This window comes from Antrostomus carolinensis, unplaced genomic scaffold (genome assembly GCF_000700745.2).
Source record: "Antrostomus carolinensis isolate BGI_N321 unplaced genomic scaffold, ASM70074v2 scaffold5603, whole genome shotgun sequence".
Lineage (NCBI taxonomy): Eukaryota > Metazoa > Chordata > Aves > Caprimulgiformes > Caprimulgidae > Antrostomus > Antrostomus carolinensis.
In genome coordinates this window covers 1-16,619 of record NW_010303001.1, presented here as the reverse complement: position 1 = coordinate 16,619, position 16,619 = coordinate 1, and the positions used below count along the sequence as shown (strand labels likewise).

Sequence of the window (16,619 nt, the reverse complement as noted above, 5' to 3'; positions counted from 1 at the left end):
GGAGAAGAGGAGACTGAGAGGTGACCTCATTCATGTCTGTAAATATGTAAAGGGAAAATGTCAGGAAGATGGAGCCAGGCTCTTCTCAGTAGGACAAGGGACAACGGGTGCAAGCTGGAGCATAGGAGGTTCCATGTAAACATAAGGAAAAAGTTTTTCACTGTGAGAGTGATGGGGCACAGGCTGCCCACAGAAGTTGTGGAGTTTCCTTCTCTGGAGACTTTCAAAACCTGCCTGGACGTGTTCCTGTGTGACCTACTCTAGGTGATCCTTCTCTGGCAGGGTGGTTGGACTAGATGATATTTTGAGGTCCCTTCCATCCCTAACATTCTGTGATTTTAGACTGCTGTGATGTGAGGTTAATTTTCATCAATCCTGTTAGTTCTTTCTGAAACACTGGCCGTAGTCTTGCAACATGTTAAAATCCACGAGGAAAGTTTTATTAAGTCAATTGAAGTTTGTCATATAAGGATCATCTATAATTATTCTAGAGGAAATCAACATTTATTTAAAGCAAAGAAAAATAAGGAGGAGCAATTAGGGAAAATGACTCAGCAGCTCACTACAATTCTCTGGTTAGTAAGTAATTTGTTATTTATAGTACACTAGCAAGCTCCGAGTGACAGATGTGCAATGAAACGAAAACCCCTACCAACACATAGGAGATAGTTCCAGCCTCAGTGGATGTGCAGTTTTATTTAAAACAAGACTGTTAATGAAGATGAGTAAACACTAAGTTTATATGAGGACAGGAGAGAAGAGGGGTGAAAAAAAAGGGCAAAAAATTTCACAATATACACTAATATGAAAAATAATAAGAAAAGTACATTGATGTGCTTGCTCTCTGTCATCTCTTGGCTTCTCTGGCGTTGCAGTTGGACAATCCACGCTGCACCTTCAAAGCTTTTAGGTTTGTGTCCCCAGGATGCCAAAATTCTCCACCTGTGTTCTGAGCAGTTTCTACAAACTGCATAGTAGATGGAACTCGTACTCCCTGGGAAGATAAATGCTGTTGTGGAAAAAAAATATGTCACTTAATTTGTTCCCATTTCTTTACCACCTGCTGCTTTGTTATGCTTTCAGGTGCGTAGAATGCTTACACTGTCTCTGCCATCTCATTTTTGTGTCTTTCTGTGCTGTGATGCTTTTTAGTGCTTGTATAATATTGTTTATAAAAAATTCAACCATTTATAAAGTGATTAAGGACCATTAATGTTAAGAAATGTGTTACTCTTTTTTTTCTTCCACCAGAGGACTAAGAAGTATCCCGTCTATTATGGTTTCGTAGGTGAAGGTATTTGTGGATTAAAAACAATAAGGTAATGAAGTGTTCCTGTAAAGAGCAGCACCATGCATCTATACTCCCTGGTTATTATTTCATAATTTTTCTAACATAAATTATTATATAGTTGTCAAGCTAATAAATTCCATGCAAATGTAATTGATCTAAATATGATAGTTTTGAAGAAACAGTATTTTGTTTTACATTACAGAGTATAAGCTGGTATATTTTCCTGTAGATTCGCATTGCTTTTATAAATTTTGTGTATTTAAGAAGCTGAGGTTTTGTGCTAATACCTTACCAATAGAAAGAAAGATTGAGTATATTTTGGCAAAATTGCCTGATAGCGTACCGATACCTGAGGTGTGGGATGGCAGTTACCAGTGTTGCTCGTAGCCAGTATACCCTGCCCACCAGAGTGGGCAGCTCTTGGAACAGACCGAGGGGTGACATAACTGGAAGTTGTTCTTATAACAACTTCTGGACTTCCTGGTTTTCCAGGAAAGGAGTGGACTGCAGGAACCGTGTCCCTCTTTTTTTATGCCCTTGCAGCCATGCATAGTTTATTTCCTGGCAGGCTGGTGGTTGCAGTGACTCTGCTTTTTGCCCTCACGCACACAAGAGTGATGTATAACTCAAATGTGCTTCTCCCTGTGCACAGGAAATAGCACTGTGATGCTAGGGTTGACAGGGTATCTTCTGCCATTATGCAGGCCATTGTGTCACCTAAACATGTTCCATTTAAGACAGATTTCCAGGCAAGTATGACATTGGGCCACATTAATTTCTCTTGTTTCCAGTGCACAGTATGGTCCTAAGTGAGTTACACAAACCATAAGCCTTTCTCCACCTGTGCAAATCTGGATTACAGTATTTATTACATCCTGTAGGGACTTTAAAACAATGCTCTGGACACTACAGTTTCCAGCCAAGTCTAAGCACATTGTGTCTCATACAAAATCATCTACTTAACAGTAGAATTATCTGATTTAGAAGTCTCCAAATACATAGCCAATGATTACTGAATGGTTGCATGGAATCCAAACCTTCACCATTAGCCACTGGTAATTAAAAAGCAAGAAAAGTGATAAACCCCACAATTTTCTAACCTGTTTTAAAATTTCTTACTGTACAGTAGTTTACATGACTTTCACAATGGGCTCAAGTACTTAAAACACCAGAATTACTTGCTCGGGTAAATAAGTAGCTCTGTGAGCAGCAGAAAAAATAAATTTACATTCCATGTCACTTAGGAGTATATGTGTATCTTCTGCCCCAGGCTAACATCAATTATATAGCATCTTGTGTCAAATTAATTGAAAGACCTGTGGTTATCCAACTATTTAAAAAAATATAGATACATTAAAAGTTGAACTAAAATCACGGGTATAATAAGGTCTTCCCTTGTATTTTCAAAGGACACTAAAGAGTAAGGAAATGGCCTGATGGCTAAGCAGAACTGATCTTGCTGACCATAAAAGATAAATAAATCTCACTTTTTTACCTAAGCAGTAACAAAAAACATTCTTCTGTTGTTCTGTATAGCTTGTGTGGAAATGTCATTTTCTATATAACTTGTGTGGAGGAACCACTCAGCAGCTTTTCTTAGAAGTCTCCACTAAATGCTCTAATAGAGGGAGAATGTTCTTCTGAACTCAGAAGATCAGAGATCTTTTTTTTTTTTTTCCCTTAAAAATGCATTGCAATAATTTTATCACAAAAAAAGTAAATTTTAGATGATCCTAAAAAACCCAAAATTGCCAAAGGTAGAGAAACACCACTATATACAACAGGTATTTATAGACTTTACACTGTACAAGATACAATAATCATTGTGAAGAATAGGATTATTTCATTTGTAGAATATTGCTCTTTTCACTGAAACAGATTTTTCTGAGGTGAAGCAAAGACTCAGAGAATGGTATTATTTGTTGTTCTTGCATTTAAACTGTAGGATAAACACTTAGACACCATTACTACTCCCATTTCTCAACTATTATAGTGGTCAGCCTGGTGTCCCCTTGCATATTGCATTGTCCAGACAAGATTAGAACTGAGCTTCTCCAAGCAAGGGGAAGAGATTCCATAGGGACTGATCTTTATTGGGAATATACCCATGCATACATTTTTTTTTTCTGTAATTGTAATTGATTCTATAAATCTGATTAAATGTAATTTTTGGAAATTTAGAACAAATATGTGCTATTTGGACCTGCTAATGAGGAAATAATTTTAAAACTAGATGCTGGACTTATTCCAAGGATATATTTCAGGAGTATTCTTAAATCAACATAGAATTATGACATCCTACAAGGGTGTTCTCACAATAAAAAATATGTTAAATGTGAATAGAACTAAAAGAAAATGTGAAGACCAGTAATTCAATGACATCTCTTTCCAAATACAAATTTGTAGTTCAGAACATTAGGTAAGGTTGTGCTATAGTGCTGTATTAGTATTAGTGTTTCTAATGAGAGAATCCTTAAACCAAGACTCTTAAAAAGAAATATAAGAAACTACCTATATGGTTCCAGGAGGGTGTGTTTATATTTCTTCAAAGTTAAATGTAAGCTGACATATAACAGTTTTCCTAATTCTAAGAAATTCTTATTCTCAGATCTGAGATTTAACCTTCTTGATCAAAAACTGTTGCTTGACTATCTCAACAATAATGAACTGATGGATATATCAGGTGCCAATATTCCCTTTCTAGATTGTTGAGCAGAGACCTTTACTTGCTTTTTTGTGTATTGGCATCCAAATTTATAAAAATAGATGACAGCAGGTAATTTTTTTTTGGAACAGGCTGCCCAGGGAAGTGGTAGAATCACCATCCCTGAAGGTGTTCAAGAAATGTGTAGATTAACTCAGGTTCAGGGTTTAGTGGGTATGATGGTGATGAGTTGACGGATGGATTGAATGATCTTAGAGGTCTTTGCCAACCTTAATGATTCTGTGGTTCTGTGATTCTGTAATCTAATGGTTGAAAGCTTCTACATATGCATAACAAGACATGGTAATTATTTTATTAGGGATTTAATTGTTCCAGCATACTTGAGTGGCAATAAGGTAATATGTTTATCCTGGTCTAAGAAATGTCATTCACTTTAATGTCAGACAATTGTAAAATACTTTTGATCTTACATTACCATATATCATATTGAAAATTAACATACAAAGCTCTTTGTACATGATGATTTTTAGTCCTCTTGCTGACCAGGTACTCTGTAAACTGACAGGAGTATCTTTTGAGAGCCAGTTATGTTTATATGATGAAAAACTTATAGCAGTGCTGACAGACTTAACATGAAAGTAAAAGGGTAATAGATTGGGAAGTTATCCCACTTGTAAGGTGGTCACTGAGGTTCTGCAGTTTCTTCATGATATAGTTATAATCAGAAGTATTTTGCAAAGTTACTGCAAAACTGTTTTACTGTAAAATTGCATGTCTTACACTTCTATTACAGTTTTGTTTACTCTTGTAGATTAAAGTGACTGTACCAGACTAGTAAATTTGTGATTGGAGAGGCCAAAGCACAATACATTTGTGTATATTCTAGACATTTTAAATGTTAATCCCTATAAAATGTTAGCATGAGAAATTCTGTTGATTAGTTTCTGTGAGATTTTGAGAAAAATGAATTTTTGAAAGAAAGAAACATATGGGCACAAGAGACAATACAGAAGATAACAAAATATGGGTAAACAGAAAGGCGAGTATCATTAATAGAGAAATGTGGATGAGAAATACTGGATAAAATTGGGAAAATGAACTATCTACCCCTGATGTGTGTGAGGATGTGAACACATAGTCTGGGTCATCCACAACAATATTTTGTAATAACTTTTTAATACATTAATAATTATTTGAAACTGAATAATTTTCTAAGGAATTCACTATTTATTGCTTGTGAGGCAAAGACAATATTAAGTGTATACTGTTGTTTGTGAGGCAAAGATAATATTAGGTAACAGTAAAAGGAAGTGAAGACAAATCAACCAAAGATTACTGGGATATAGGAGGAAGGAAGGGAGGAAGGAGAGAGTATACAGTTAATGTTGATTTGTTGATGCAAGGATGATGGGGAAAAGTGGAAGGAACTGGTTAGGTGTATGTTCAAAAGATGTGACTAAAAGATGAAAAGGATATTGAAATCTCTGGTAATATATATAGATTTTACTAATCTCATGCAAGGTGTTACCAAAAGGCAGGCATAGATGGATAACTAGAGTATAAAATTCAGTGTGCAACATAACAAAGTAATTATCTAATAAAGGCAGTCAGGTATGTTAAGAATAATTAATTGTTTTTCTTTTTATTTCAGGTGCTCTGAAACACTTACGTGCATTACAGGTTCTGTTGCTTCACGACAACCAGTTAAAAAAAACTTGTCAAAACAGTGAAGGAATTGAAAGGAATGATGAGCTTGCAGGCCCTAAGTAATACCTTATTCTTATTTTGCAGAACAGTGAGCAGTAGTTTTTTAGTGTTTCTTATCAGGATGTTTCTTGTCTGTTTCCACATCATTTGACAATAGATTTTGACGCTAATTATCAATTTCAACCAAATTTGACAGAAGAAAGAGATCTCTAAAACATGAAAAATCCACAGACAGTACCTCAACTAAGAAAAAACTGCCAAATGAGTTCAGAAGCTAACTCTTTTTGGCTGCTGGCTAGCCAGTCTCCTGGAGTAGCTTGGAGGCAGTCAAAGCAGTTTGCTGCTGCCTTTTTGTAAGGGAACGTGAGAGGACGGTGGGATTATCAAAGAGGTGAAGGGAGTTGAGAAATGTGTGTTGCTGCTATTGAGAGCGTGAGCAATAGGTTATAGAACCCAAATTCCTGCCTCATTAATTCTGTTGCTCATAGGACTTTCTGCATATTTTTCACAGACTCTGTGGATTTCTAGAGTCTAAGGATGAATATAGTCTAGATGGTAAGTATAACAGTATCTGTTAAGCATACTTTTTGATGTACTGGCTGGAAGTGAAAGTAACATAGGCTCTGAAATTTCAAATTAAGTTATACAAGAGAGTGTTGGCACCACTAAGTTGCACTGTAAGAATTAGCCTCCAGGGAAAGTAGGATTATATGCTATTAACCTATTGAAAGTGAAAGTGTAAGCAGTCTTTTTCCATGGTTCCTAAAAAAATGTCATCATAGGTCATGCCAAATGCTCAGTACTTTGCAAAAACAGGAAACAAGTTTTGTGTCTTAGTGGCACAACGAATGGAGGTGAATGTCATCAAGCCATACCTCCTTATGCACTCAAAAATTTGAATGTCTGATTGCAGGAAAGGAAAATATGGCTTAAAAAGAACACTTTTAATTGAACTTGACACTGGGCCAAAATTAAAAAAAAACAAATCAAGTGTTTAGAAAGACAACATGCCAGACAAATTATTGTAATATTTTTCTTTATATCCAAGATTGAAAAAATAATCCTTTTAAGAATGCAGTTGTTGGAAGTGATTAGGCAAAGTCTGGACAGACATCCTATTTCTGAATGGTTCAGTCACTTTAATTTAATGTTATAGCCCTACCAATTAATAAAGAGCTTCAAGAAGCACAGGGAGTTTGTTGTACTTGTTGCAACCATCTATGGGAAATAAAGACAAATAGTGGATAGTTAAAGTGCTGCCGAGCTATTATGAATGGCAGTCACAAAGACATGGTGAAGAATGGGTGCATGTTGTACTAGCCACCACCATAAAAAAAGCAAGTGTTTAAGAGAACTATCAAACAATATATAGAATATACCAGTCTACCCTGATAAGAAACTTGTTCTTTGGTTCAAAAGTATGAGACTAAATGCTAATCAGTGGAAGAAACTTAATAACCTTAACTTTACAGCCATTTGGTTTTGACCTCTGCAGTCATGAAAAAATTATTAATGTGTTTGTTTCAAAGAGATTTCTTAATAATATGTTCTATTGGTTTAATAACATGCACTGTCATTTTTGAAGTAAATGACAGCAGTAAATTTGCAAAATAAGTTTTCAAAGTCATATCCCATCTGTCATATCATATTACTATATAATTTGTTTGCCTACTTGCAATATTCAGAAATGTGAAATGGATATAGAATTTGCACAGTGTAGCTTTAAAAGGCCTGTGGTCATAATTCACCTTTATAAAATAAAAACTGTTTTGGCAGTGGGAGAGTTCTCACTGTTGTGAGGTAGATCTTTATTATTGCCGGACAATCCAATTAAAAAAAAACCCCCGCAGTTGACAGCCTTCAACAGAATGTCTGGAAGCATAATGACACTGCATTGTTTTGTAGTGCTTGGGGACATTAAAACTATTAAAATGGAGCAGCCTGATACACTGTTATTGTTCACTTCAGAAGTAGCATCCAGCTGACAAAATGTTGCATTTCTCTTCCTTAAGGCTCTCTAGTGATTTTTAGCCACTGCCCTGCACTGGATTTGTAGTGTAACAGAATTCTTCATCTGGTGTTTAGGGAAGACACTCAGCTTCTAAAGATTTACTGAGTGGGTTGCTCACAACTGCAGCCTTTTGGGAGATACAGAGGATTTTGCCTTGTGCTCACATTTCCCTTTTGGAATCCAAGATTTTTGTTATGTACTCTGTAAATTGCCTCAACTGATTTATTATCCACAGCTGATAACATCTTGCTGCTAGATCTCAGAAAACTCCTTTTGTTCTTCAATATGTTTCTACCACAGTAGTTCCTTTCTGCCCCATGTGGGTTAGGCACACTTTTTTCCTACACTCCAAATAGAGAAAACAGACAAAACTGTGGAGGAAGAAGCATTATCCTTAATTTGTAGAAGTAAAATTGCATGACCTTGACAAGAAAGTAGATAGCAGAGCCAAGAATTGATCCCAGATGTTTTGTAAAATAAGACCATCTTTATCCATAAAAAGGTTGGATTTATTGTAAGAACAGTAGAAAAATTAATATACTCTAACACAAACCTACAAATCAGTGTTGATGAGCAGGAACATAGCTCCAAGTAGCATCCAGATTCAAAAGTACTTAGTATGAACCCTGGTTTGTGCCTTGGAAAAATCTCTCTTGAATCTTCACCCCATTCCACAACCAAATGTACCTTCCTTTAGAGATCTTGCTGAAACATTTTTCTCTCTAGAATGCTATTACATATTTTCTTGACTCAAGAACAGACTTATGAGATATATGCCTAATAGTCTTTGTGATTAACACTTTTAGAAAAAACAGCTATATACTACGTTGTTCGGTAAAAAATGAACTTTCTTTTGCTGCCACCTTGTGGTCTCTCAGTACTTCTAAGTACAGCGATTTAAAAAAAAAAAATAATGTTAGAGTGTTAAATTTTAAATTCTCCTCTGAATACACGAACAGGCGTTTTCTATGCAAGAGATACCAAATGCCCACTCCAGCCTTACTACACCCTCAAAATAACTGCTAAATTGCGTCAAGCACTGAGCCCTCTTTGGCAGTCATACTTACCCTGAAGAATGTGAAATGGCATTTTATAGTTTACAAATCTGTGTGGAATATTTCCAGACTTTTTTCTTCTTCTAGTATATCTTATTTGATTTTGTAAAATTACATACAACATGATTTTTTTACCCTAGAGTGAATATTACCCACAGACTCCTCAAAAAGAGAAAAACAGACTAGTGCAGACATTGGCAGAAGCTGGCAAATTGATTAATTTATGATATTTTTCTTCTCTGCTCTGACCTTAAGGTAGCAGCCTCCTAATTATTTTTACTGTCTCAGAAGAACAGCATTTCTATAAGGAGAAAAATAGCATTATTATGTTTTTTGTTTAGAAAAACAAAACAAAACACAGAAACCCACCCAACAACACTTTGTTTGTTTGTTTGTTACCTCATCTGGAAATAAGCCAGTTTCGATTTTAATAAACCTGAGATATCACTTCCATGAAACAAACTGATCTGGCATGTCAGCCAGGCAAATGTTCCACCTCTGGCAAAGCAGCAACACAGCAATCATTCCTGTCTCTGTGTTGCAAAGGTTTGGTTATTCCGGTAACGTGAACCTGAACGTGAGTCTTTTAGTCAAGCTGCTAATGGGCTTCTGGAGCTTAGTACCTCAAGTCTTAATGAAAGTTAGTGGGCCCCAGGATCTCAGGAACTTAGGCCCTTTTAAACATTTTACTCTTGAAGTTTCTTGAGTTTTCCAAACTCATTATCTGTCAAAACATTAGAAGACTGAGAATTTACATTTTATGTTGTGTCTATGGGATAAAAATACTTAGCATTTTCATCTGTATATTGTAACAAAATAGAAGAAAAAGATGGAAGGTTTGGAGTGCATGAAGGCTCGGTTCTTGTGTTCTTGCCTGTGTATTTTGCATACTCTGCAATAAGCCAATTCTTGCAGTCCGTGTTTAGATGTGTAATTTTGCAAGTGTAAAGAGACTGTGTTTTGTTTACCCAGCATAAGAACAATTTCAATTTGATAATTTTTCTGTACAAAATCCTTGGTTACTTAGTGATCTTTAATTTTCCTGCCTTGCTAAATTAGTTGGGTTTTGTGTTTTTTTTTTGGTTGGTTGGTTTTTTTGCTTTTTTTTGTTATGTTGTTTGTTTTTTCTGTGTCCATTTTGCAGACCTATTCCATAACCCTCTGCTGCAAGATCCAGACTCCTGGTTTTATGTGATCTACTTCCTTCCTTCAGTACAGCTCCTAGGAGAGGAAGCATAAGGATTTCTTTCCTCTTCTCACAAAGCATTGACAGTTGCTTTTGATTTTAATCAGTTTGGAAAAATAGGTGAATTAATCTTGCCTATTCTTTTACATGAATTTGTTGATATAGCAGAAGATCTAATGAACAGATAGATACTCATTTTTTTCAAGGTTTGTCAAGCAAATAGAATTTGTATGTCATAAACAGTTTGTCAAATGCTTTTGATTTCTGTCTTTTTAAATTGTGTATGTTTATCTTGTATCTTGGTCTGTATATTTTTGGGTAAGACAGAAGCCTGTGCTTAGAAACGTGTACCTACATTTGTGCATTTAAACTGGTATATTCACATGGGTGAGCATGTTTACTTAGATATGGATAATATCCTCAGCTACCTACCTGCTTCTGTACAGTTTAAACATGTATATGCACATTTCTTGATGAGGTACATGCTGACCAACCTTTCAAATATAAATCTTCAAAAATTGTCAAGAGATCTTTCACACCGTGTCTACTGTAAATTCTACAGAAGAAAAAATGTCTTAAGAATAGCCAGATGGTAAATCAGTCAATCCACAAACACGCCACAGCGGACCCAGAAAATCAACTTTGGTGCTTTTTGTCTCTGGTGTTTGCAGAGCTAGGTGATTGGCAGGAGGACTGAAAATTACTGGAGAGCACTGAAAGGTGTTGATTCCTACCTCAGCTCTACCTCGTAAAGAAGTAGCAAGGAGAAACAAAGTGATCTTGAAAACCTGCTCCCAGTCTCCAGGAGAATCAGTTTGCAGGACTTGAGCAAGGCAGCCACAGGACATCTGCAGGTGCTGTGTAGCTCTGTTGTGACAGAAAGCTGGTGGATGGGCCGCAGCACGTGTCAGGGGTTGATGAGGAGCTGCTGGATCTGACCACATGGCCATTTGCCTACACATTCATTTTGCACTGGTCCTCCAGTCTCTTGAATACTTGGTCTTGTGTTACATGTGTGCTTAGCACGTCTGTCAGGCTGTTTTACTAATGACCATTTTTGACTAGGGAGCGATGACTGAAGCTTAATGTGCTGGAAAATACGTGTTACATTTACAGCTCTAGAAACACTTCCGTAAAACTTCCTGGACATAATCTCCTACAGTTATACTGTAATCACTCCTGGATTAAGACTTGAGGCATTAATTTGTATCATGCTGTACCCTGGACTTTCTATTTAGTGAACTATTTCTCCAGCATTATAAAGCTTCTTCACCATCTGTGGAACATTATCACAGCATAGTCCTGGCTGTCTCCTTTCCACAAGACATGTGCTCACACTTGTGTTACCTCCAGGCATGACTACTGCAGTTCCTTCCGCATGGGTCCCCTAGACACTATGACTTAAAAACTTCCCTGAATTCAAAATGCTTCTGCCAGACTCAGTTACTTGTTCTTAACCTTGAGCTCATTTCTGTTCCACAGCTGAAGTACTAGATTACTGTGCTGTTCATATAATTGAATTTAAAATCCCCTATTTGACTTAACAGTCTCAAACATTTTGTTTAAAATTTAAAGTTATTTTTGAATTAAAATGCAAAAAAGAAAAAAATGAAGCTTTTCTTTTGATTGCGCTCCTACAGTTTTCTCTGTAATTGAGCAATGGGAATTGGACTGGCCTTGAACCAGGACTTGTTTTTGCTATTCATACAGAGACTTCCAAATCTTTACTGACTTCTGCAGTAGATCTCATTTAAAAGGTATGAAAAGTTTTGCTTTCTAGTTTCTTGGTTTAAAACTTCTGATCCTACTGCACTAAAAATAAAAAACTATTTTATTGGACCGGGCTTCACCCTAAAGCCGAAATTATGCAGGTTTACACTGCTATTGTTACAAAACTGCACAAAAAAAGTGAAACATCTTCTGCATGCAAATAGGTGATACCAACCTTTTAAGTTAGAAAAAAATAATTTTTTTATGTGCCTTTTAACAGCAGTTGCACAAAGAGAAAGGGAGTCAGCGCTTCATCTTTATAACTGCAAAAGGTCTTGTCTTGTGCAATCAATAGCTTTTGGAAAGAGAGTAAATACCCCCCTGGAGACTACAGTGGGATCCAGCCGATGCACTCAACCAGCCAGAAGACTGATGATGCCCTCGGGTATTTATAATAATGTAAGGAAAAGCAGACATTTTTTAGGTGATTTGAATCAGAAAATGTTTTTTTCATTCATCTGATATAAAATTATTTTTTTTAGTGATAAAGTATAAATGCATCAGGAACTCAACCGAATTACTTCATAAAGTAAGTAGCAGTAGTAGCAGTAGTAGCAGTAGTAGCAGCAGCAACAGGCAACAAATGAATACTTCTACTAAGAGTATTGTGGCAAATAAGTTCTAGTTACTCCCTGTAGTTACAGAATTGTCTTTAAAGGTAGCTGAACAAGCTAAATTTCATTTTTTTTTCAATATGTGCCTTGTGAGTGTTTAGTTTTACTTTTATTTAATTAAAAAGCATATCAATACACTTCTGTCTCAGACAGTGATCAACATCATAGAGCTTTGATGCCCTCTAGTGCTTTTATAAAATAACACATTGGAGAAAGTATTTTCTTCTAAATATAGTTTAGATATCTTGCCTAATTTGGAAGCAGACTCCTTTTCATGCTTTCCAAGCTGAGAATATTTTAATGATGTCTTATAATATCATATAAAGTTATTTTTAGAGTTCTTAAAACATTCAGATCTGGAAGACAGCATGATCCTGGCACAAGAAAGCAGGTGAATACCACCTGGAACCTTGTGACTTGTACTGCATGAGAATCCAGAACCAATCTTGAAATCTTACATAAACTTGTCTGCTTTTTGATGTTTTAAAGATAAGAAAAACAATATTTGCATAGTGCATTGTTGACTGAAATGGCAGCATTTTAAACAGCAGTGTAGAGTGTTAAAATAGATGCAAATTTTTTTTACTGTCTTTATCCCGAAAGCAGTATATTTAACAATTTTGAAAAGTCTGGGAAACAAAGGATAGTTAAATAGTATCTAACAATTCATTTGTTTTGCTGATAATTATCAAAGTAGGCATAGAATTGTCTTTACCTTGCAATCGTTCACATATATTGACAGTGACATCACTTTTCTGTGAAAGAAAAAAAAATACATAGAAATGTATTTCTATGGGAAATAAAATACAAGAACTACCTAAACTTAAAAAAACCCAAACCCAGCAGATACTTGTTTTCACAGTAATTTAATAATATGATCCTGAACATTTCAAATAATCTGCCAGTTTTCATTTCATTTGAACAATTAATTTAGGATCAAGATGGTAATCCTCAGCTAATCAAAATGCTGTATAGCCATTAATGTCTCAATTTGAACTTTCTGTTATAGGATGTGAATTTGTATTTACAAATAAGTAAATTTTTTTGCTTTTTTTTTTTGTTTTGCATCTCTGAAATATTTACTTAATTTCCTCTTCTCTTGCCTAAAAAATACCCTAACCAGAGAATAACTCCAGTAAAAATGAGCTTTTGAAAAAAATTCTGGTCTTTGTACTTAACATAGTTGCAACTCTAGATTGTTCTGACGAGACAACCTACCCGCTGCTCTCTGAAATTTAATATTGAAAAGTATTCCACATTTGGAAATGGGTATATAAAAATGCTATTTACTTATAAGATCAAATACTGATCACTAGAGAAAACACGCTTTAAGTATTAGAGCATCAGAATAGCTGTTCTATATTATGGACCAGAAAACTTTATCCAGACTGGCTGTTCAAAAACACAGACTCTCTGGAAATTATTATGACTTGTAGCATGAAAATTTTTAGTCTGTACTTGATATTACTTTTGTTCTGTTTGGTTTCAAAATCATAGAAATAAATGTAAAACTTATCTCTTATCTCTGTCTCTGGATTGAGGCAGTATAAAGGTTGTATTTTAATGTGATGACATATTTAGATGCCATCTTTATAAGAGTAAATTTACAAACTTCAGACATCAGGCTTGTTGTTACTTTTTAGCTTTACATATGAAAATATTTGAAAAAATTATTAAAGGAAATAATAAAAGCCTACATATGATGATATAATTTAACAATGTGATTTTATATAGCTACCCACTTTGAGTACAGCTCTTTACAATCAAGCTAATTTATGTTTAAAAATGAATTCTTACCTCCTTTCAGTGGACTTAGCTGTCCTCATTGATAAAATGGATGTACAGGTTCCTCTCCATCTTCTGTAGATGCTTAGGATTTGCAAGGTACCTTTTCATGACAAAGTGTGTTATACTCAGTGGAAATAGTCACATGGTTTTTATTAGGTGTGTATTGCTCCAAGTGCATCTTTATGAAATAAGTTCTTATAAGATCAGATTTTCATATTGTATCGAGTTAAAAGGTTGTGGTCTAAAAAGAAGTCCTTGTTAATTCTGCATTGATGTTGTGAGTCTGACCCTTTCCTCTCCCAGGCTGCAGCTGTGGCAGGGTACATGAACAACACAAGCTCACAAGTTCTGGATTCGGAGCTTGGAGAAGGGATATTTGCGTGGTGGCGAGTTAAAAGATCCTCGTTGAAATAAATGTGCATTTGCACTAACGGGTATCTGTCACGGTCCACTGTTAGGCAGGACAATTTAGCAGAAGTTAAACCCCCCAGCTTTCCAACCCACCTCAGATCATTCTGGGTGGCTGGGGGCAGCTGGGCTTAACTCCTGAGTGGGGTCCAATTAGGTATTGTGACCAGGTTCTCTATATTCCCAGGAACAGAATGAAGACTCAAAACAGAGTCACGTGCCAAGTCACTTTCTTTGGCCCCCAAAAGAAGGGAGGTACCACCACTTCTTGGCAATCTCTTTCAGTGTTTAAATGCACTCCAGAGCATTTTTCTTATATGCAAATGGAATTTTACCTGCAACAGCTTGGGACTGTTGGCTACTGTCCTGCCACCATGCATCCCTCATCTTCTCTGCAGCTACCTCTAGGCATTTTAAGACTACGATTAGATCTCCCCGAGTCTTTTCTCTGGGCTGAACAAACCAAATTCCTCCAACCCTCTGATCATCGCAGTGGCACCCTTGCTGAACCTCTCTTGTTTTTTAATGTCTCTCTTGAACTGAATTGACTGAAATGAGACACAGTATTCCAGATGTGGCCTAGCAACTGCCAAGTCAAGTGGAGTAATTACACCTTTCATCTGCTGGCTGTACTAGACTTTGTCTTCACCGATGCATGGCACCATTTACCTTTGGTGCTGCCAGGGCACACTGCTGGCTCCAGGCAAGCTTGCTGCCCACCAGGACCCCCAGGCCCTTTTCAGCAGACCCAGGCAGATCCCAGTCTGTACTGCTGCTTGGGATTACTCCATCCCAGATACGGGACTTCGTTAAATCTCATAATTCCTTTCACCTTTTTGATGTTAGATTCCTTCCTTTTTTATTTCAACTTCCCTATTTTTCTGGCTTAAAGTTCCATGCATTAAGTACCCTTAAATTAGCTGCATCTTTTTAAAGGTTCTAAAAGGTAGCTCAACACCTTGGTTTTGATTAGGTTTTGAGACCATTTAATTTCTCAAATTGCATCAGTCTACAGAGAAGCTAGCCCAAAATGAGCTTCGGCTAATATGTTTTCTTAAAGAGGTCCTCCTTAAGTAAATGTCCCGTCGGATTTAGTAAGTGCAATCTCTAGTTTGTCTTCTTCTGAACTCCGACAGCTGACTGTGCTCATGGAGGTGGTCTATGATGTAATCAGTCCATAGCAGCAATTTCACAATCCTAGAACCTGTAGATTTTACATGTCACGATAGACATGGAAAAGTTTAAAGAGACTTTCTGTGAAAGCAGACTGTATCCCACTTCGAACTCGGAGCTAGACTAAAGTAGTAAACAATGTCATTTCTGAGGAAATTTCACCGATTTCAAATTGTTGTATCAAATTAGAGGCACAGTATTTCTGGCCTGGAAGATTTTTCTGCCCCTGTCTTCTTTTGATTAAAGGAAAATTAAAATTAAATGAAGAATTGTTTCAGTTTTCTGCTCAGAGAATGCTGCAATGCAATGTTTCAACATAAAGAATTTTATTACAGAATCCCTTTTAACGACTAATTTAACATTTTCTCCAAAGAATATAGATTTTGAAAAGAAAACATACATTTTACAGGAGTAACTGTTTAAGAATTTTAAAAAGACTTCTTGTAATCTTTTTGAGAATACAGATGGGCTCAGAGAAGAAGACAGTGAATTAGTTTATACATATATAATCTTTGATGGTGAAAAATCCATCAAAATCTCTTAGGTATTTTGTCCCTCCCACTGTTGCACCCAAGTGTCCCAGGAATACATAGATTAAACAAACAAACAAACCTACCATGGCATCCAGAAGCTCTTCATTGTAATGTTTGCTACCTGTTCCCATTTCTAGTCTGTAAACGTTGGAAGCTGTCCAACAAGCCACAAGTCAGTAGAATCACTGACTAGCCAACACAGTCACCTTATTTAAAAGCTGAGCTTTGTCAAAAGGTTTCAGTCTGTTTTAGAGTCATTAGTGAAAAAGGACTAATGTTGGCTATTTATATATGAAAAAATACTCAAATTACAACGGTAATTTGAAGTTTTGCTGAAAATTCCCTTTAGCTAGATGAAGAAAAACCTTAAAAATCTACCTGCATTAAAACATCTAAACCAGGGGTCCTCAAACTTTTT

General features: G+C 36.1%; 1 protein-coding gene across 1 annotated transcript; it reads left to right on the top strand.

Moving 5' to 3' along the window:
* Positions 1–546: 546 nt before the first annotated feature.
* LRRC72 (leucine rich repeat containing 72) lies at positions 547–12,070 on the top strand (the record flags this gene model as incomplete). The annotated part of the gene is given in 8 exon segments (XM_029084001.1): positions 547–575; positions 1,295–1,319; positions 3,900–3,936; positions 3,939–3,974; positions 5,608–5,663; positions 5,665–5,722; positions 9,874–9,961; positions 11,904–12,070. Coding segments are annotated over 8 exon segments (496 nt in total), but the record flags the coding sequence as incomplete, so codon positions are not given.
* Between the last annotated feature and the right edge of the window lie 4,549 nt (positions 12,071–16,619).